The 20,635-nt window shown below is 57.3% G+C and overlaps 1 protein-coding gene and 1 non-coding gene across 5 annotated transcripts in view; one reads left to right on the forward strand and one right to left on the reverse strand.

Annotated features, from left to right (window-relative positions):
• Positions 1-17,525, forward strand: part of TMCO3 (transmembrane and coiled-coil domains 3) — a 56,083-nt gene extending 38,558 nt beyond the window's left edge. For 3 of the 4 annotated variants that reach the window (XM_069467808.1, XM_069467806.1, XM_069467807.1), the window contains exons 9-13: positions 1,106-1,301; positions 5,160-5,310; positions 8,144-8,223; positions 9,190-9,339; positions 17,259-17,525. In XM_069467808.1, coding sequence (XP_069323909.1) covers positions 1,106-1,301; positions 5,160-5,310; positions 8,144-8,223; positions 9,190-9,339; positions 17,259-17,468 — 787 coding nt within the window. In that variant the 3' untranslated portion in view covers positions 17,469-17,525. The remainder of the gene's footprint in view (positions 1-1,105; positions 1,302-5,159; positions 5,311-8,143; positions 8,224-9,189; positions 9,340-17,258) is intronic. The other variant, XM_069467810.1, reaches the window with a different exon arrangement.
• LOC138383084 (U7 small nuclear RNA) lies at positions 9,715-9,776 on the reverse strand. Its single transcript, XR_011233532.1, has one exon. It is a non-coding gene; the product is annotated as a U7 small nuclear RNA (small nuclear RNA).
• Positions 17,526-20,635: the final 3,110 nt, after the last annotated feature.

Raw genomic sequence — 20,635 nt, forward strand, 5'->3', positions numbered from 1 at the left:
CCCACCCCCTTGGACAGCGTCCCTCGTACAGTAAGATCAGCTCCCCCCACCCCCTCGGACAGTGTCCCTCGTACAGTAAGATCAGCTCCCCCCACCCCTCGGACAGTGTCCTCGTACAGTGAGATCAGCTCCCCCACCCCTCGGACAGCGTCCCTCGTACAGTAAGATCAGCTCCCCCACCCCTCGGACAGTGTCCTCGTACAGTGAGATCAGCTCCCCCACCCCTCGGACAGCGTCCCTCGTACAGTAAGATCAGCTCCCCCCACCCCTCGGACAGTGTCCCTCATACAGTAAGATCAGCTCCCCCCACCCCCTCGGACAGTGTCCCTCGTACAGTAAGATCAGCTCCCCCCACCCCCTCGGACAGCGTCCCTCGTACAGTAAGATCAGCTCCCCCACCCCTCGGACAGTGTCCCTCATACAGTAAGATCAGCTCCCCCACCCCTCCGACAGTGTCCCTCGTACAGTAAGATCAGCTCCCCCCACCCCTCGGACAGCGTCCTCGTACAGTCAGATCAGCTCCCCCCACCCCTCGGACAGTGTCCCTCGTACAGTAAGATCAGCTCCCCCACCCCTCGGACAGCGTCCCTCGTACAGTAAGATCAGCTCCCCCACCCCTCGGAAAGCGTCCCTCGTACAGGAAGATCAGCTGGGCTGGACGTGGCCACGGGGCTCCTGGCTCGCGAGGAGGAACATCCTGCTCAGGGCGTTGGAGTCCCGTGGTCAGGCTGCGTGTTGGCACTGCCGCACGGCTGCGAGGGTGACGTGGCCTCTCGAGGAGCGTCGTGGGGGATCCTGGGGAGGAGCTTTCTCCCCCAGCGTCCACCCTCACGTGAAGGCTGCCAGGGGTCATTTTCACATCGCGAAAACGTGCTTGCTCCAAAGTATCCATCACAAAGCAGTCACCTTCTGTGTTTGATTCAGGAACTTAATTTCCGAAATTAGTATGACTCATGGGTTTTATTTTAGCATTTGAAAATAAAAATGTGTATGATTTAGGTAATTTATTTTGTAACATGTTAAAGAAAACAGTGAAAGTCACTTTATTGCGTTTTAGAGAAGACGGCTGTGGAAGTGACGCGCCGTGTCTGTCTCTCGCCCCCAGCGTGGCCGTGGCCGTCCTGCGAGTGCTGGTGCTGGCCGGCCGCACGCTGCTGTCGCTGGCCGCCGTCCTGCTCCTGTGTCTGGCCGTGAAGACCTTCCTCGTGGGCCCGTACTACCGACGGCTGCACGCGGAGAGCAAGGGGAGCAAGGAGATCCTCATCCTGGGGATGTCCGCCCTCATCTTTCTGATGTTGACGGTAATTCTCAGATTGTGTCATTTGTGTAATCTGATTATGGTCGGTTTCACTGGAAGCTTGTGAGCAGTTCTTGATCTTTCGTTTTAGTAGTGGTTAAAGCATTTGAAACACCGGCTGGTGTTTTCAGCGTCCGGCACAGTCACCAGGCTGCCCGCCACACGCGGCACAGCCAGCTCTGCCCGCCGGTCTGCTCGACTCGTGCTCTTACGCCCTTTGCTAACGTGTGACCTGTGTGTGCTGCACTGAACACACATCTGCGCTCATAAACGCCGTATAAACACCACCCTCAAGCCGTGTTACTCTGTCTTAAACTTTCAAAGAGCTTTGCAACTGAAATGTAAGCTTATGTTTTGAAAATAATTTTTGGTTGTTTGATGATAGCCAGTTGTCGGTGCAGCTTCTGTTGCCGTGCGTGCCTGGCTTGGAGAGGTTCGCTGCGGGAAGCAGCTGCTCCGGCGGGGAGGACAGGCTGTTCCCGGGAGCAGGAAATGCCCTCGGACACCCAGGGACGGTCGAAGTGGTGACGTCACCATGCACTTTTTCACACAGCCCAGCAGCTGCCCTCCTGGACGTTTATCCCAGAGAAATGAACTCACTTCACACCTTTATTAGTATCAGCCAGAAACGGTCTCAATACCCTTCAGTGGGTGAAGGTCAAACCACAGCGCCCTGCACTGTGGGACGGGACACCCGCCACAGTGAAGCCACGTGGCGCCCCAGTGGTCTCGGACGGGCGCCCTGAGGCTGCGGCCTGTGGGGCTCCGTTCATGACACGATGGAATTCAGAAGCTGAGGGACAGTGAGTGGTGGCCGGGAGATGGAGGGGTGGGTGGGGACATGTGCTGCGTCCTCACGCTGTCCCTGCCGGGGTCCTGGCTGCGGCTCTGCCTGTCATTGGCCGATTGTCTCCCTTGGGGAAGTGAAGTCAAGGGCGCAGGAGAGTCCTGTGGTGTGTCTTGAAACTGCACCTGGATGGATGATTATCTCAAAAAGTTTCAATTAAGGAAGTAAATTAAAAATTATTTTCTGTATATGGTTTAATTTGCTGTGGTATTTTACAACGTTGGGAGGAGACCCCGATTCGCTTCTGCCCAGAGCTGCTCCTAGTGACTCTGTTTTACGAATGGGACTCATTGAAATTTTCACCCGGCTTTATCCATTCAGAGTGTTTTTCCCTTCGAAAATAACTTCCAACAAATCTATCTTATCTGGACGGCTTCCACACTCCTCCCAAGCGGCTCCACAAGCTGAAATTTCTCTCCCCACTGGTGCTCCCCGTCCTGCCTCGTGTGACCGCGTCCCGGTTCCCTCCCACTCCGTGCGTCTGTCACGGTTTATCTTCCACTGTGGGTGCCAGGGCTTGTGTGCACGCAGGGCTGTGTACACGTGGGGCTTGTGCACACGAGGGGCTGGGTACACGCGGGGCTTGTGCACACGAGGGGCTGAGTACACGCGGGGCTTGTGCACACGAGGGGCTGGGTACACGCGGGGCTTGTGCACACGAGGGGCTGGGTACACGCGGGGCTTGTGCACACGAGGGGCTGGGTACACGCGGGGCTTGTGCACACGCGGGGCTGCGTACACGCGGGGCTTGTGCACACGTGGGGCTGTGTACACGCGGGGCTTGTGCGCACGCGGGGCTGTGTACACACGGGGCTTGTGCACGTGGGACTGTGCACACGTGGGGCTTGTGCACACGTGGGGCTTGTGCACACGTGGGGCTGTTGATAAAGCCTCGGCACATTCTCACACTTGTGTTTGAAGCGTGGTTGTGTCTCTGGTGTAAGCATGGTGTGTCTGAGGCGGAGTGGCTGGGCAGGGCACAGGTGCTGGACTGCGGGAACTGCCCGGTGTGTCCAGAGCGCCAGCCGACGCACACCTGGTGAGAGCCCCTCGCCCGCCTGGCTCCTGGGAGTGTGGTGCTCGGGGCTGGCCTTCGTCTCCCTGGTTCACGGCCATCTGGGGTCCTCCTTGGACGTGCCTGTTAAAGTCTTCAGGCCATTTTCTATAAGATGGCGATTTTCTTACTCATTTGTAAGGATTCTTTATTTATATTCTGGCAAATTTTTTGTCATTTTTTTTACTGAGGTGAAATTCACATACAATAAAATTCATTTCAGCATTTTAAAGTGTGCAGCTTGGCGGTGTTGAGCATGTTCACAGCGCTGTGCCCAGTCACAGAGCATTTCTGTCACCTGCAAGAAAGCCCGTACCCCCCCAGTCCTCCCCTCCGTCCCTCGTGACCTCGGGTCTGCGGCCTATCCCTGCGGCCTTGCTGCTCCTGGACCTTCTGTGGAAGTGGCGTGTGCACGTGTGGCTGTTTGTGCCCGGCTCTTTGACTCGACCGTCCTCGGCGTTTGTCCGCAGTGGAGAGGTGCCAGTGCCCACTGCCGTCCGTGCCCACTGCTGTGCACGCCACACGCGTCCGCGCCCGCGCCTCCTAGCTCGGGGCTCGCCTTTCGCTCTCAGCGGCGTCGTGTGGCGAACAGAAGTTCTCAACTTGAGTGTGACCCCGTTACCGATTGTCCTGGCTGTGGTCAGCGCTTTCTGTGTTCTGCCGGAAGATCTTTGTGCCCTGGAGCTCCGCGACGTCACCTCAAAGCTCGTCGCTCCACCCTCTGGTTCAGACCCACGGTCCGCGTGGACGTGGCTGTCGCGTCCAGCGTGCGGTGGTGGACGGGAGCTCTTTCCCCTGCAGTGCTGAACGCCATGTGCTAGAAACCAAGCAGCCGTGTGTGCACATGCGTGTGTGCGCTACGTGCACATGTGTGTGAGGCACGCATGCATGTGTGTGCTTCATGAGTGGTGTCTACGCATGTGTGGTGTGTGTGTTTCTGGCTCTGCGTTCTGCCCCTCTGCTCACCTGCCCCGACACGCCCTGACACGCCCCGACACGCCCCGACACGCCCTGACACGCCCCGACACGCCCCGACACGCCCCGTGGCTGATCCCTGGTTGTGTTCAGGCCCAGCCGTGTCCCGTGTCAGGGCGGCCTCGGCCGGACGCATGCTCCTGCCCGAGTCTGCGAGTCGTTAGATGCAGCGTGTTGGCGTCCGCGTGTGGGGCGTCTCATGGCCCCGCGGAGGGAGCGTGGCCCCACGTGGTGTCGGCCGTCCCTCGGCTGGTTCCGGCCGTTCCTGCTTCTCTGCAGTGAGTCGTCGTGCTGGCGTCGAGCTTCTGCACTTCGGCTGCATTGACTTCTCGGGATTCATGTTTTTTGATGCTATTGTGAATGGCCTTTTTTTAAAAGTTCGTTTTCTGTTTGTTATTGTTCTCGTCTGTGGTTTTCTTTTCTTGGAATGCAAACCATCTTTCGAGTTGTGTTGTGTCCGAGAGCCTCGCTAGGGACGTGTCCGCAGCCTTGGGTGAGCCAACCTGGTGGAAACCCGTGGGTCACGTCTGTCCTCCCCTCTGGCCCGGCTGCACACGTGTGTTACTGGATCCGCCGTTTCTGGGTTTGCCGGTGCGTTCTCTGGTTCGTGTCACCCCAGGGGCGCCTGGCTCTGCGCCCTCAGTGGTTTGGGGTGGGAGGGGCGATGTTGTCTGGGTCACCCTAGGCTGCTGGTTGAGTCCAGGCGGAGAACGTGCATCCCACATGCGGGGAGTAAGTTTGGGAAAGGCTCCTACTGCACAGTCTCACGGCAGTCCACACGGATGTCTCTGATATTTCAAAGCAGCGTTTTCGTCCCCGTGTGGCACCTTCCGTGGCCGTGTCCTCCCGCGGGCCCCTCCTCCGGCCGTGCTGGCCGACACGGGCCACATGGCCACGCTCCACTGTCTGCCTCGGGGCCCGTGGTCCTGCGGGGTCCCAGGTCACCTGTGCGTGTCCTCGTGTGACATTCGGCCTCCCTCCCTCAGGTCACAGAGCTGCTGGACGTGTCCATGGAGCTGGGCTGTTTCCTGGCTGGAGCGCTCGTCTCTTCCCAGGGCCACATGGCCACCGAGGAGATCACCTCCTGCATCGAGCCCATCCGTGACTTCCTGGCCATCGTCTTCTTCGCGTCAATAGGTCGTCTTTCTTCTTTACGTTACAGTCGTGTTTGTCGAGTGCTTGCAGATGAGGTCTGTGCTGTGTCTGTGTGTGCTTGTGTTTTGTGCAGTTACTTGAAAAATTAAATATAAGCCATGCATCTCAATTTGGATTGTTAGTGGCCAGAAACTGTTGTATGTTTTTCTAGGGTGTGAGGAGAAATCTTGTTTTATTTTATTTTTATTTATTTATTTTTCTTGGAGACAGGGTCTCGCTCTGTTGCCCGGGCTAGAGTGAGTGCCGTGGCGTCAGCCTCGCTCACAGCAACCTCCAACTCCTGGGCTCAAGCGATCCTCCTGCCTCAGCCTCCCAAGTAGCTGGGACTACAGGCATGCGCCACCATGCCCGGCTAAGTTTTTCCATATATATTTTTAGTTGTCCATATAATTTCTTTCTATTTTTAGTAGAGACGGGGTCTCGCTCTTGCTCAGGCTGGTTTCGAATTCCTGACCTCGAGCGATCCACCTGCCTCAGCCTCCCAGAGTGCTGGGATTACAGGCGTGAGCCACCGCGCCCGGCCAGAAATCTTATTTTAAAAGAGGGAAAAGAGGCCCTCGAGCCCACGGATTAGTGGTGTGCATCCCGAGTTGATCAGGGTGTCAAAGTCCCCTGGTCTTACTGTATTATGATCAATCTCTTTATGTTTGCTTTATATACTTGAGTGCTGTTGAGTGTATAGATACTTAAAATTGTTGCATCTTCTTGCTAAGTTGACCCCTTTCTCATTATACAGTGACCTTCCGTACCTATTTTTATGTCCTTGATGTATAGTGTCTTATCTAAGTACAGCTGCACCTGCTCTTTTTTGGTTTCAACTTGCAAGGAATATGTTTCCACGCTCACCCCTTCACTTTCCGTCTCCGTGTGTCTTTGTAGGTAAAGTGGGTTCCTTGAAGGCAGCACATGGCTGGGTCTCGTTTCTTTATCCGTCAGCCACTCTGTGTCTTCTAATCGGAGAATTGAGTCCATTTGCCTTGTGCTGTTATTGATAAGGAAGGACTCATTGCTGCTGTTTTGTTGCTTGTTTCTGGTTACTTTGACACTCTTCTCTGTCTTTCTTCCTGGCTTCCTTTGTGGTTAAGTGATTTTCTCAGGTAGTATGTTTTAATTTGTTGCTTTTTATTTTTAATGAATCTATTATGGGTTTTTGCGCTGTGGTTACCATGACCATGTTTTTGCTTACAAAAAGCATTGTATAGATAAAACAAGTTATTTAAAGAGATGATAGCTTATTTTAGATCACAAATAAAAGAATAGAAACAAACAAAAGCAAAAACCCCCACAAAAATTCTGTACTCTAAGTCCACACCCTCCATATCTTGACTCTTGGTTGTCTCAACTTACATGTCTTTATATTACCTGTGTCTTAGCAGGTGGCTGTATCTATTTTTTTTGGATAGATTTGTCTTTTACTAGAGTTATAGGTGGATTGCACATAATAATAATTATGGTAACAGAGTTTTCTAGGTTTGTCCACGTACTTTTATAGGGGGTTTTATACCTTGAAAAGTTTTCTTTTTGCACGTCAGTGTTTTTTGCTTTGAGATTGAAGAACTCCCTTGAGCATTTCTTGCAGCCCAGGCCCGGTGGTGGCGAATTCTCTCAGCTTTATCTGTCGGGGAAAGACTTGTCTTTCCTTCACATTTGAGGGATCATTTTTCTGGGTCCAGTGTCCTCGGACGGCAGGTTTTCCTCTGAGTGCCGTGACGATGCTCCGCTCCCGCCTTGCCCGAGTGTTTCTATCGGGAAGTGTTGCCAGGAGAATCGGACGTTGTCTGCCCCTTTGCCTGCTGCTGTTAGTCCCCTCTTTGTTCGGGACCTTTGAGAGTGGCACACTGAGCGCCCCGGGGCGGCCTTGCTGGGGTGAGTCTGCTGTTCTCAGGCCCCCGGGCCTGGATGGTCCGTCTTTCTCCAGTTGGAGTTTTCCGTCCTCACCTCTGTGAATCAGCTTCCACCCTCGCTCGTGCTCAGCCCCCCGAACACCCGTGATTCTTGGACTTGCTCTTCTCAGGAAACGTCCTGCCGCTGGGCGGACAGAGGGCCCGAGTGGCCGCCCTGCGTGTCCTCGTGTGGTTTCCCAGTGAGCGCGTGAGGCCCCGGGAGGAGCCTCGAGAGCAGAGAGAGAAAAAATATTCAGGGAAATCGTTCCCTGTTGTGTTTGCAAACGTGTGAGCCAAACAAAACAGGGAAAGGAGTGTTGGCCACAGACGTCCCCTGAGCGTGGCTCCCGGCGCTGACGGGCTGTACAGACAGGCTCGGGGCGCGTTTGCATCTTGGCTCGAACCCTGCCGTGAAGGGACCCGGCCGAGCGCCTCCCCGGCACCCGGTCGTGCCCTCTGCGTGGCCTGCTGGAGGGTGGTGGCTGGGACCACCCGGGACCGACGGGTTCGCTGCGTGTGCTGGTGCTTTTCCGAGTACACTTGCGAGAATTTAGGACTGTTTTTTGAGACACAGTCTCGCTTTGTCACCCTGGGTAGAGTGCAGTGACGTCATCGTAGCTCTCTGCAGCCTCAGACTCCTGAGCTGAAGTGATCCTCCTGCCTCAGCCTCCCAAGTAGCTGGGACTACAGGCACCACCAAGCCCGGCTAATTTTTCTATTTTTGGTAGAGACGGGGTCTCGCTCTTGCTCAGGCTGGTCTCAAACTCCTGAGCTCCAGCGATCCTCCCAGAGTGCTGGGATTCCAGGCGTTTAGTTCTTTTATTGCAACAGGTTTCGTGCGCACTTAGGTGGTAGCTGTCTGGAGGTGAGTGTGAGCTGGCGGCAGCGTGTTCCCGTGGGCGTGAGTAACCTGTCTGACCTGTTTCCAACAGGGCTCCACGTTTTCCCCACGTTCGTGGTGTACGAGCTCACGGTGTTGGTGTTCCTCACCCTGTCAGTGGTGCTCATGAAGGTAACGCGGCCGGGTAAAGTCCACGGTCCTCTGGTCTCCTGGGCCGCAGGGCACAGCCTCCTTCCCGGGGCTGATTTCCAGCCAGCGGCTGTGTCACCGTGGGGAGCCAGCCCCGCCCTGCCTCTGGGGGGCCTGTCTGTCGGGGCTTTGCCTCGCGCAGCCGCCTCCTGCCCACCACTCGGACGAGGCTCTTGCGCGGCGGCTCGACCGCTGTGAGGAGGCAGGTTCGGGTCAGGCTCTAGGGGGACGGTTTGTCCGTGTGATCCCTTGTCTCGGAATTGCGGACGTTGAAAATTGGGACTTCCCAAAAGCTGGGAAGGGAGGAACTCCTTTCTAGATCCTCAAGATGGGTCCTTGGGCTGTAATGTTGACCCTTGCGGCAGACGCCCTCCCCCTGTGGCAGATGCCCGTGTGGGTTTTAGAGGCCTGAGACCTGCACGGGCGATTTCCATCTGTCTCTTCTCGACGACCTCCGGTTATCGAGTCGCCTGCGTTAACATTTAAGGTGTGATTACCTGTTCGGCAGCCATCTGGCTTTCTGGTTGCAAAACTTGACTTAACATATTTCCATTTTAAGGAGTCAGAATCTCTGACAATTGTTGGGGTGTCCCCCACCAGCTCTGGGCTGCTGACCCCAGAGACATGCGTCTCTCTGTATTATTTTTTTTTAATTTCCATCTTGGATGCTACATAATATTTAATACTATTAGTTTAGTTTGGGATAAAGGCTTGTTTTCTGCTAGTGAACCAAATCCTGATTTTGCTGCCTTCTGTGTGGATATTTAAGGTATTTTGCACCATTTGGTGCCTTCTGGGCATTTGAAGTGCCGGTGTGCGTGTGTGCTTACTCTATAGGTTATTCAAGCACTGTCGTGGCATTTCGATATTTCCCCTCTGGGTTTGCTGTTTGTGCATGTAATTGTGTCCGGGCTTGTGCCCCCGCCGACGCGGTAACCGCTCTCGCAGTTTGTTTTGGCAGCGCTGGTCTTGTCCCTCGTCCTGCCGCAGAGCAGCCGGCACATCAGGTGGATCGTGTCTGCCGGGCTCGCCCAGGTCAGCGAGTTCTCCTTCGTGCTGGGGAGCCGCGCGCGGAGGGCCGGCATCATCTCCCGGGAGGTGAGTGCCCGCACGCTGCCCTGCGTGACCACGACCGCCGCGGGGGTCGCCCCATGGGGTCGGCCGGGGCCCAGCGCCGTGCACTCGAGGTCCAGGTCCAGGTCCAGGTCCAGGAGGCGGCGGCTCATCCAGGCCCCGTCAGCGCAGAGCCCAGCCTGGTGCCAGTCTCTGTCCGTGGCAGGCACATGGTGGACCCGTGGCAGGCCGCACGGCTCTCTGCTCCCACGGGACGGGGAGCTCTGTGGGTGACGTTCCCAGGTAGGCTGCCTGAGCTGTCACAATGGCCTTCTACAAGCATTATAATTAAGGCACTCTGATGCTAGTATTTCCCGTGGAAAGAAAACTAATTTTTTTTTTTTTATTACTTTTTTTGGTTGGGGTTTTCCGGTAAAGACCGGAAAACCTGCTAGACAAATTCTAAAAGAGCTGTAACACTAGAAAACTAATTTTTTAAAGCTAAACTGCTAACTTATATATTAATAACATCTAAGACATGAAACGCAGATGTGGGCTGAGTGCTTTATAAAAGCTCCTGTTACAAAGAACACACCGTGAAATGCCACTGAGCGCACAACATTGAATGGTGGCCCCTGTGTGCTTTGTACGCGAGGAGGACGGAGCAGGCTCAGTGCTGAAGCGCGGCGGGCGTCCCCGCTCAAGTGGACTCGGGTGCAGGCTGCACCTGAGACCGGGCCCCCGTCTGCCCGCGGGGCTCTGTGAGGGCCTGTCCGCGTGGCCGCGCCACTCCAGGGTCGGCCTGCGGGACGCTGCCCTGCGGGACGTTACCCTGCGACTCCTCGGGACTGGCCACGCCCGTCCAGTGACTGTCCCACGTCAGTCCGTGCCACATCCAAATGCCATCCCCCTGTGGCTCTGCTCTGATGTGCCCTAGAGACGTAGCACTGAACCTCTGGTTTGCGGGTGTCCCCTCCTGATGCTCAGTGTGACCGCGCTGTGTTCCCTGTTGCGGGTGTCCCTCCTGACGCTCAGTGTGACCCGCTGTGTTCCCTGTTGCAGGTGTCCCTCCTGACGCTCAGTGTGACCGCGCTGTGTTCCCTGTTGCAGGTGTCCCTCCTGACGCTCAGTATGACCGCGCTGTGTTCCCTGTTGCAGGTGTCCCTCCTGACGCTCAGTGTGACCGCGCTGTGTTCCCTGTTGCGGGTGTCCCTCCTGACGCTCAGTGTGACCGCGCTGTGTTCCCTGTTGCAGGTGTCCCTCCTGACGCTCAGTGTGACCGCGCTGTGTTCCCTGTTGCGGGTGTCCCTCCTGACGCTCAGTGTGACCGCGCTGTGTTCCCTGTTGCGGGTGTCCCTCCTGACGCTCAGTGTGACCGCGCTGTGTTCCCTGTTGCAGGTGTCCCCTCCTGACGCTCAGTGTGACCGCGCTGTGTTCCCTGTTGCGGGTGTCCCCTCCTGACGCTCAGTGTGACCGCGCTGTGTTCCCTGTTGCGGGTGTCCCCTCCTGACGCTCAGTGTGACCCGCTGTGTTCCCTGTTGCAGGTGTCCCTCCTGACGCTCAGTGTGACCGCGCTGTGTTCCCTGTTGCAGGTGTCCCTCCTGACGCTCAGTGTGACCGCGCTGTGTTCCCTGTTGCAGGTGTCCCCTCCTGACGCTCAGTGTGACCGCGCTGTGTTCCCTGTTGCAGGTGTCCCCTCCTGACGCTCAGTGTGACCGCGCTGTGTTCCCTGTTGCAGGTGTCCCTCCTGACGCTCAGTGTGACCGCGCTGTGTTCCCTGTTGCAGGTGTCCCTCCTGACGCTCAGTGTGACCGCGCTGTGTTCCCTGTTGCAGGTGTCCCTCCTGACGCTCAGTGTGACCGCGCTGTGTTCCCTGTTGCAGGTGTCCCCTACTGACGCTCAGTGTGACCGCGCTGTGTTCCCTGTTGCAGGTGTCCCTCCTGACGCTCAGTGTGACCGCGCTGTGTTCCCTGTTGCAGGTGTCCCTCCTGACGCTCAGTGTGACCCGCTGTGTTCCCTGTTGCAGGTGTCCCTCCTGACGCTCAGTGTGACCCGCTGTGTTCCCTGTTGCAGGTGTCCCTCCTGACGCTCAGTGTGACCGCGCTGTGTTCCCTTTTGCAGGTGTCCCCTCCTGACGCTCAGTGTGACCCGCTGTGTTCCCTGTTGCAGGTGTCCCTCCTGACGCTCAGTGTGACCGCGCTGTGTCCCCTGTTGCAGGTGTCCCTCCTGACGCTCAGTGTGACCGCGCTGTGTTCCCTGTTGCAGGTGTCCCTCCTGACGCTCAGTGTGACCGCGCTGTGTTCCCTGTTGCAGGTGTCCCTCCTCACTCTCAGTGTGACTGCGCTGTGTTCCCTGTTGCAGGTGTCCCTCCTGACGCTCAGTGTGACCGCGCTGTGTTCCCTGTCGCAGGTGTCCCCTCCTGACGCTCAGTGTGACCGCGCTGTGTTCCCTGTTGCAGGTGTCCCTCCTGACGCTCAGTGTGACCGCGCTGTGTTCCCTGTTGCGGGTGTCCCCTCCTGACGCTCAGTGTGACTGCGCTGTGTTCCCTGTTGCAGGTGTCCCCTCCTGACGCTCAGTGTGACCGCGCTGTGTTCCCTGTTGCAGGTGTCCCCTCCTGACGCTCAGTGTGACCGCGCTGTGTTCCCTGTTGCAGGTGTCCCTCCTGACGCTCAGTGTGACCACGCTGTGTTCCCTGTTGCAGGTGTCCCCTCCTGACGCTCAGTGTGACTGCGCTGTGTTCCCTGTTGCAGGTGTCCCTCCTGACGCTCAGTGTGACCGCGCTGTGTTCCCTGTTGCAGGTGTCCCTCCTGACGCTCAGTGTGACCGCGCTGTGTTCCCTGTTGCAGGTGTCCCTCCTGACGCTCAGTGTGACCGCGCTGTGTCCCCTGTTGCAGGTGTCCCCTCCTGACGCTCAGTATGACCCGCTGTGTTCCCTGTTGCAGGTGTCCCTCCTGACGCTCAGTGTGACCGCGCTGTGTTCCCTGTTGCAGGTGTCCCTCCTGACGCTCAGTGTGACCGCGCTGTGTTCCCTGTTGCAGGTGTCCCTCCTGACGCTCAGTGTGACCCGCTGTGTTCCCTGTTGCAGGTGTCCCCTCCTGACGCTCAGTGTGACCGCGCTGTGTTCCCTGTTGCAGGTGTCCCTCCTGACGCTCAGTATGACCGCGCTGTGTTCCCTGTTGCAGGTGTCCCTCCTGACGCTCAGTGTGACCGCGCTGTGTTCCCTGTTGCAGGTGTCCCCTCCTGACGCTCAGTGTGACCGCGCTGTGTTCCCTGTTGCAGGTGTCCCTCCTGACGCTCAGTGTGACCCGCTGTGTTCCCTGTTGCAGGTGTCCCCTCCTGACGCTCAGTGTGACCGCGCTGTGTTCCCTGTTGCAGGTGTCCCTCCTGACGCTCAGTGTGACCGCGCTGTGTTCCCTGTTGCAGGTGTCCCTCCTGACGCTCAGTGTGACCGCGCTGTGTTCCCTGTTGCGGGTGTCCCTCCTGACGCTCAGTGTGACCGCGCTGTGTTCCCTGTTGCGGGTGTCCCTCCTGACGCTCAGTGTGACCGCGCTGTGTTCCCTGTTGCGGGTGCCCCCTCCTGACGCTCAGTGTGACCGCGCTGTGTTCCCTGTTGCAGGTGCCCCCTCCTGACGCTCAGTGTGACCGCGCTGTGTTCCCTGTTGCAGGTGTCCCCTCCTGACGCTAAGTGTGACCACGCTGTGTTCCCTGTTGCAGGTGTCCCTCCTGACGCTCAGTGTGACCGCGCTGTGTTCCCTGTTGCAGGTGTCCCTCCTGACGCTCAGTGTGACCGCGCTGTGTTCCCTGTTGCAGGTGTCCCTCCTGACGCTCAGTGTGACCCGCTGTGTTCCCTGTTGCAGGTGTCCCTCCTGACGCTCAGTGTGACCGCGCTGTGTTCCCTGTTGCAGGTGTCCCTCCTGACGCTCAGTGTGACCGCGCTGTGTTCCCTGTTGCAGGTGTCCCTCCTGACGCTCAGTGTGACCGCGCTGTGTTCCCTGTTGCAGGTGTCCCCTCCTGACGCTCAGTGTGACTGCGCTGTGTTCCCTGTTGCAGGTGTCCCTCCTGACGCTCAGTGTGACCGCGCTGTGTTCCCTGTTGCAGGTGTCCCCTCCTGACGCTCAGTGTGACCGTGCTGTGTTCCCTGTTGCAGGTGTCCCTCCTGACGCTCAGTGTGACCGCGCTGTGTTCCCTGTTGCAGGTGTCCCCTCCTGACGCTCAGTGTGACCGCGCTGTGTTCCCTGTTGCAGGTGTCCCTCCTGACGCTCAGTGTGACCGCGCTGTGTTCCCTGTTGCAGGTGTCCCTCCTGACGCTCAGTGTGACCGCGCTGTGTTCCCTGTTGCAGGTGTCCCCTCCTGACGCTCAGTGTGACCGCGCTGTGTTCCCTGTTGCAGGTGTCCCCTCCTGACGCTCAGTGTGACCGCGCTGTGTTCCCTGTTGCAGGTGTCCCTCCTGACGCTCAGTGTGACCGCGATGTGTTCCCTGTTGCAGGTGTCCCCTCCTGACGCTCAGTGTGACTGCGCTGTGTTCCCTGTTGCAGGTGTCCCTCCTGACGCTCAGTGTGACCACGCTGTGTTCCCTGTTGCAGGTGTCCCTCCTGACGCTCAGTGTGACCGCGCTGTGTTCCCTGTTGCAGGTGTCCCTCCTGACGCTCAGTGTGACCGCGCTGTGTTCCCTGTTGCAGGTGTCCCTCCTGACGCTCAGTGTGACCGCGCTGTGTTCCCTGTTGCAGGTGTCCCTCCTGACGCTCAGTATGACCGCGCTGTGTTCCCTGTTGCAGGTGTCCCTCCTGACGCTCAGTGTGACCGCGCTGTGTTCCCTGTTGCAGGTGTCCCTCCTGACGCTCAGTGTGACTGCGCTGTGTTCCCTGTTGCAGGTGTCCCTCCTGACGCTCAGTGTGACCCGCTGTGTTCCCTGTTGCAGGTGTCCCTCCTGACGCTCAGTGTGACCGCGCTGTGTTCCCTGTTGCAGGTGTCCCTCCTGACGCTCAGTGTGACCCGCTGTGTTCCCTGTTGCAGGTGTCCCCTCCTGACGCTCAGTGTGACCCGCTGTGTTCCCTGTTGCAGGTGTCCCTCCTGACGCTCAGTATGACCGCGCTGTGTTCCCTGTTGCAGGTGTCCCTCCTGACGCTCAGTGTGACCCGCTGTGTTCCCTGTTGCAGGTGTCCCCTCCTGACGCTCAGTGTGACCCGCTGTGTTCCCTGTTGCAGGTGTCCCCTCCTGACGCTCAGTGTGACCGCGCTGTGTTCCCTGTTGCAGGTGTCCCTCCTGACGCTCAGTGTGACCGCGCTGTGTTCCCTGTTGCAGGTGTCCCTCCTGACGCTCAGTGTGACCGCGCTGTGTTCCCTGTTGCAGGTGTCCCTCCTGACGCTCAGTGTGACCGCGCTGTGTTCCCTGTTGCGGGTGTCCCTCCTGACGCTCAGTGTGACCGCGCTGTGTTCCCTGTTGCGGGTGTCCCTCCTGACGCTCAGTATGACCGCGCTGTGTTCCCTGTTGCGGGTGTCCCTCCTGACGCTCAGTGTGACCGCGCTGTGTTCCCTGTTGCAGGTGTCCCTCCTGACGCTCAGTGTGACCGCGCTGTGTTCCCTGTTGCAGGTGTCCCTCCTGACGCTCAGTGTGACCGCGCTGTGTTCCCTGTTGCAGGTGTCCCCTCCTGACGCTCAGTGTGACCGCGCTGTGTTCCCTGTTGCAGGTGTCCCCTCCTGACGCTCAGTGTGACCACGCTGTGTTCCCTGTTGCAGGTGTCCCCTCCTGACGCTCAGTGTGACCGCGCTGTGTTCCCTGTTGCAGGTGTCCCCTCCTGACGCTCAGTGTGACCGCGCTGTGTTCCCTGTTGCAGGTGTCCCCTCCTGACGCTCAGTGTGACTGCGCTGTGTTCCCTGTTGCAGGTGTCCCTCCTGACGCTCAGTGTGACCGCGCTGTGTTCCCTGTTGCAGGTGTCCCCTCCTGACGCTCAGTGTGACCCGCTGTGTTCCCTGTTGCGGGTGTCCCTCCTGACGCTCAGTGTGACCCGCTGTGTTCCCTGTTGCAGGTGTCCCCTCCTGACGCTCAGTGTGACCGCGCTGTGTTCCCTGTTGCAGGTGTCCCCTCCTGACGCTCAGTGTGACCGCGCTGTGTTCCCTGTTGCGGGTGCCCCTCGTGACGCTCAGTGTGACCCGCTGTGTTCCCTGTTGCAGGTGTCCCCTCCTGACGCTCAGTGTGACCCGCTGTGTTCCCTGTTGCAGGTGTCCCCTCCTGACGCTCAGTGTGACCCGCTGTGTTCCCTGTTGCAGGTGTCCCTCCTGACGCTCAGTGTGACCGCGCTGTGTTCCCTGTTGCGGGTGCCCCTCGTGACGCTCAGTGTGACCCGCTGTGTTCCCTGTTGCAGGTGTCCCCTCCTGACGCTCAGTGTGACCCGCTGTGTTCCCTGTTGCAGGTGTCCCCTCCTGACGCTCAGTGTGACCGCGCTGTGTTCCCTGTTGCAGGTGTCCCCTCCTGACGCTCAGTGTGACCACGCTGTGTTCCCTGTTGCAGGTGTCCCTCCTGACGCTCAGTGTGACCGCGCTGTGTTCCCTGTTGCAGGTGTCCCCTCCTGACGCTCAGTGTGACCGCGCTGTGTTCCCTGTTGCAGGTGTCCCTCCTGACGCTCAGTGTGACCACGCTGTGTTCCCTGTTGCAGGTGTCCCCTCCTGACGCTCAGTGTGACCGCGCTGTGTTCCCTGTTGCAGGTGTCCCCTCCTGACGCTCAGTATGACCACGCTGTGTTCCCTGTTGCGGGTGTCCCCTCCTGACGCTCAGTGTGACCGCGCTGTGTTCCCTGTTGCAGGTGTCCCCTCCTGACGCTCAGTGTGACTGCGCTGTGTTCCCTGTTGCAGGTGTCCCCTCCTGACGCTCAGTGTGACCACGCTGTGTTCCCTGTTGCAGGTGTCCCTCCTGACGCTCAGTGTGACCGCGCTGTGTTCCCTGTTGCAGGTGTCCCCTCCTGACGCTCAGTGTGACCGCGCTGTGTTCCCTGTTGCAGGTGTCCCTCCTGACGCTCAGTGTGACCACGCTGTGTTCCCTGTTGCAGGTGTCCCTCCTGACGCTCAGTGTGACCGCGCTGTGTTCCCTGTTGCAGGTGTCCCCTCCTGACGCTCAGTGTGACCGCGCTGTGTTCCCTGTTGCAGGTGTCCCCTCCTGACGCTCAGTGTGACCACGCTGTGTTCCCTGTTGCAGGTGTCCCTCCTGACGCTCAGTGTGACCGCGCTGTGTTCCCTGTTGCAGGTGTCCCCTCCTGACGCTCAGTGTGACCGCGCTGTGTTCCCTGTTGCAGGTGTCCCTCCTGACGCTCAGTGTGACCACGCTGTGTTCCCTGTTGCAGGTGTCCCCTCCTGACGCTCAGTGTGACCGCGCTGTGTTCCCTGTTGCAGGTGTCCCCTCCTGACGCTCAGTATGACCACGCTGTGTTCCCTGTTGCGGGTGTCCCCTCCTGACGCTCAGTGTGACCGCGCTGTGTTCCCTGTTGCAGGTGTCCCCTCCTGACGCTCAGTGTGACTGCGCTGTGTTCCCTGTTGCAGGTGTCCCCTCCTGACGCTCAGTGTGACCACGCTGTGTTCCCTGTTGCAGGTGTCCCTCCTGACGCTCAGTGTGACCGCGCTGTGTTCCCTGTTGCAGGTGTCCCCTCCTGACGCTCAGTGTGACCGCGCTGTGTTCCCTGTTGCAGGTGTCCCTCCTGACGCTCAGTGTGACCACGCTGTGTTCCCTGTTGCAGGTGTCCCTCCTGACGCTCAGTGTGACCACGCTGTGTTCCCTGTTGCAGGTGTCCCCTCCTGACGCTCAGTGTGACCGCGCTGTGTTCCCTGTTGCAGGTGCCCCTCTGACGCTCAGTGTGACCGCGCTGTGTTCCCTGTTGCGGGTGTCCCCTCCTGACGCTCAGTGTGACCGCGCTGTGTTCCCTGTTGCGGGTGTCCCTCCTGACGCTCCGTGTGACCGCGCTGTGTTCCGTGTTGCAGGTGTACCTCCTTATCCTGAGTGTGACCACGCTGTGTTCCCTGTTGCAGGTGTCCCTCCTGACGCTCCGTGTGACCGCGCTGTGTTCCGTGTTGCAGGTGTACCTCCTTATCCTGAGTGTGACCACGCTCAGCCTCCTGCTCGCCCCGGTGCTGTGGAGAGCCGCGATCATGAAATGTGTGCCACGACCAGAGAGACGGTCGAGCCTCTGACCGCGCGGAGATGGCAGTGGCCCTGGGAGGGGACCTCGCTGGGGCAGGGAGCACGCCCTTGGGAACAGAAGAACACACTAGCAAAGACATGGTGTTTTCATGGCTTTTCAGGATATTCCTGTCATGTTGTAGAATTTTTCAGCGTAATTTATTTGTAGTCAGCCCATCCTTCGCAGTAGAACTATGACACTGCATTTTACAAATCGCCTTGAATATTTTGCCTGGATGTGCCTTTTTTCCTAAAATTATTATTAACTTTCTATTGTTAATTCATTAGTTCATGATTTTTTTGGTAAAGAAGAAAAATGAGAAAGCTTTTTTAATTTATTGTACAGCTTTAGAATTGTAATCCGTTGGTCGAATATTTGTTATTAAACATTGCTGTGGGTTGGTCCGAGTGCAGTGGTGTTTACAACTAATTGATCACAACCAGTTACAGATTCCTTTGTTCCTTCTCCACTCCCACTGCTCCACTTGACCAGCCTTCAAAATTAAAAAAATAAATAAATAAATAAATAAAATAAATAAATAAACATTGCTGTGAAATGAAATTTTAATTCTGGCATTGAGTTTGGAAGCTTACTTTTGATCCTTAAAGCCTATGTTTTCTAAAATGAGACAAATATAGATGCTTATTTGCCTTTTATTTTGACTATTTTAAATAAAATACTTTCCTGTCAATTTCTATTAGGTGTAATCACTCTTAAAATATTTGGTTTTGGGTCACAAAGAGTATGCATTCTTTGATAAAAATCATTGATGATCAGAGTGTAATTAATTGAAATTTATTGAAAATCTGTTTTATTAAGTTTTGTGTAGAGTTAATCTTTGCATAAAAGCTCAGCCAATTTTTTTTATTAAGGTGATTCCTATATTACCATACTAGTCTGCAAGAGGCCAAATTAATACCGTACTGTTTGAAAAGCTCAAGTTCTAACTTTTGGTGTTTAAAAGGCGTATTTTGGCTGTTATGTGCCCGTTTTAGAGAACCGCACAGACGCAGATCCGGCCGTGAGCGGGTTTCTCTAGGGTCAGCGCCTGAGTCCGCTCTGCGCTGCTGGAACGGAACACTGGAAACGGGGGGATTTATAGAGAACCAGAATCTGTGTCTCACAGTTCTGGGGGCTGCAGGTCCAAGCCCACAGCGCCGGCAGGTCGGGGCCCCGTCTCTCTGCTTCTCAGAGGCGCCTGGAGCGCTGTGTCCTGGGAGGGCAGGGACAGCGGGCCCCTCCCGCCAGCCGTGCGTGAGCCCGGGACACCGTCCTGCCCGGGGGGTGAGTTCTGACTCGCGCCTGGGAGACAAAAGCATCAAACCACAGCAGGTCCCTTGTCATTTTTTTCAAGGGCACTCATTTCTTTATTTGACAGATAAAATTGAACTTATTCATTGCGTACAACATAACAGATGCTTTAAACCTGTTTTTCTATAAATACGGGTTTTAAGAGCCTAAGTTTGACCAAAATACTTGCGATAGAGGGGCAAAACGCCAGGTGTGATTATGTTGGCACCCACAAATTGGGGGTCACGTTAACATGAATGAAAACGCTTTGAACTAAGTTGTGTGTGGTTTGAAGCAGATTGACAGAGAAATGGTGTGAACATGCTTATTTTTAGGAAACAGCTGTGGGCTTACTCGTTTCTGAATGATACCAGCTCTCCCGGCACCATCTTCCCCACCGCTTGGCGGGGAGCGTCAGCGTGGCCGCGCGAGGGGGCGAGGCCTGGGCGCCGCCTGCCTGTCCCACGCTGGTGGCCGCGGCCGCCGACGGGCTCTTTGCACCTGGGACGCTGCCTCTCCCCGCGTCGGTGTTGGGGACACAGTGGGGTGAGGACAGGGCTCTCCTTCTGCACCTCCAGCCCTGTGGCCACCAAGAGCTTTCAGCTCTGTTGAACTGAATGAAGCCGGTCTGGTGAGGGTGGCATCAGGGTCCCCCGGAACGTGAACTGGCCTCGCTCTGTGAGATACATCAGTAAAGCCACCGGGCTCCTGAGCCCCCCGCGCCGTCTGCCCTGCTGCCTCTGCCGGCGTCCCCAGCTGCAGACTCCTCCGGTCCCCCCCGACCACACGGCCTGGCCCCTTGCCACCCCGACTTCCGAGGGGCGCAGGCCTGTCCCCGCTCCTGGCTCCCCTCAGCCTGCCCTGCCGGCCTCCCGCGTCCCGAGCGCAGAGCACGTCGGGCGTCCCCGGAGAGTGAGCGGGAATCACAGGGTCGGGGGGCCTTGGTGCAGACGTCTGCGGAGGCCAGCCGGCTGGTGAGGACATTTTCATCTGAAATTTTAAAATCTGTGTCTGGTTAGAGTCAGTCCCTGCCAGATCTGTGTCTGAGACCGCACGGCTGGGGCCGGCTGTGTCGGCCACCTGCACGGCAGCCCCGGAGTGGGGGTGACGCTCAGGGGACACGTGTGTGTGTCGGTGTCCCCGGGTGCGGGTCCTCAGCGCAGGCCCCAGCCAGGACCTCCCTCCACCTCCCCGCTCCCTGCCCATGCTGTCCTGTTATTTTCTAACTTAAAACAGCCCCTCAGTCGCCTGCTCTCTGTGCTCACAGAACCATTGTATTTCTTATTTTTACGTTTCTGCTCCTGTCCTTTCCCCGGGCCTCGCGGCTCCCAGAGCAGAGCCCTCCGCACGGCCGGGGTCTGGGACGCGGGGCCCGGACGCTCTGTCCGCACGGCCGGGGTCTGGGACGCGGGGGCCCGGACGCTCTGTCCGCACGGCCGGGGTCTGGGACGCGGGGCCCGGACGCTCTGTCCGCACGGCCGGGGTCTGGGACGCGGGGCCCGGACGCTCTGTCCGCACGGCCGGGGTCTGGGACGCGGGGGCCCGGACGCTCTGTCCGCACGGTGGGACGGGAGAGTAGAACTTAAAACGTGACTCAGTCGGATATTTTTAATCAGGGTGCTTAAAATTCCTGGGAAAATGAGCAACGGAAGAAATCATAATATTTGGAAAAGACCAGGATGTTGCCATATGAAAACATGAAATTTTAGCACATCACTAAACGTCATCAACAGATTTCAAAGCCAAATTTAAAACCGGGAAAAGTATTTTCAACATATATGACAAAACATCCTAACACTGGCACATGATATGCAGTTAATATGTGTGTTTGGAATAACAATGAAAACTTACAGTATTTTTATTAATGTCATGGGATGTTATGATGAC

This window comes from Eulemur rufifrons, chromosome 4 (genome assembly GCF_041146395.1).
Source record: "Eulemur rufifrons isolate Redbay chromosome 4, OSU_ERuf_1, whole genome shotgun sequence".
NCBI classification, from domain to species: Eukaryota; Metazoa; Chordata; class Mammalia; order Primates; family Lemuridae; genus Eulemur; species Eulemur rufifrons.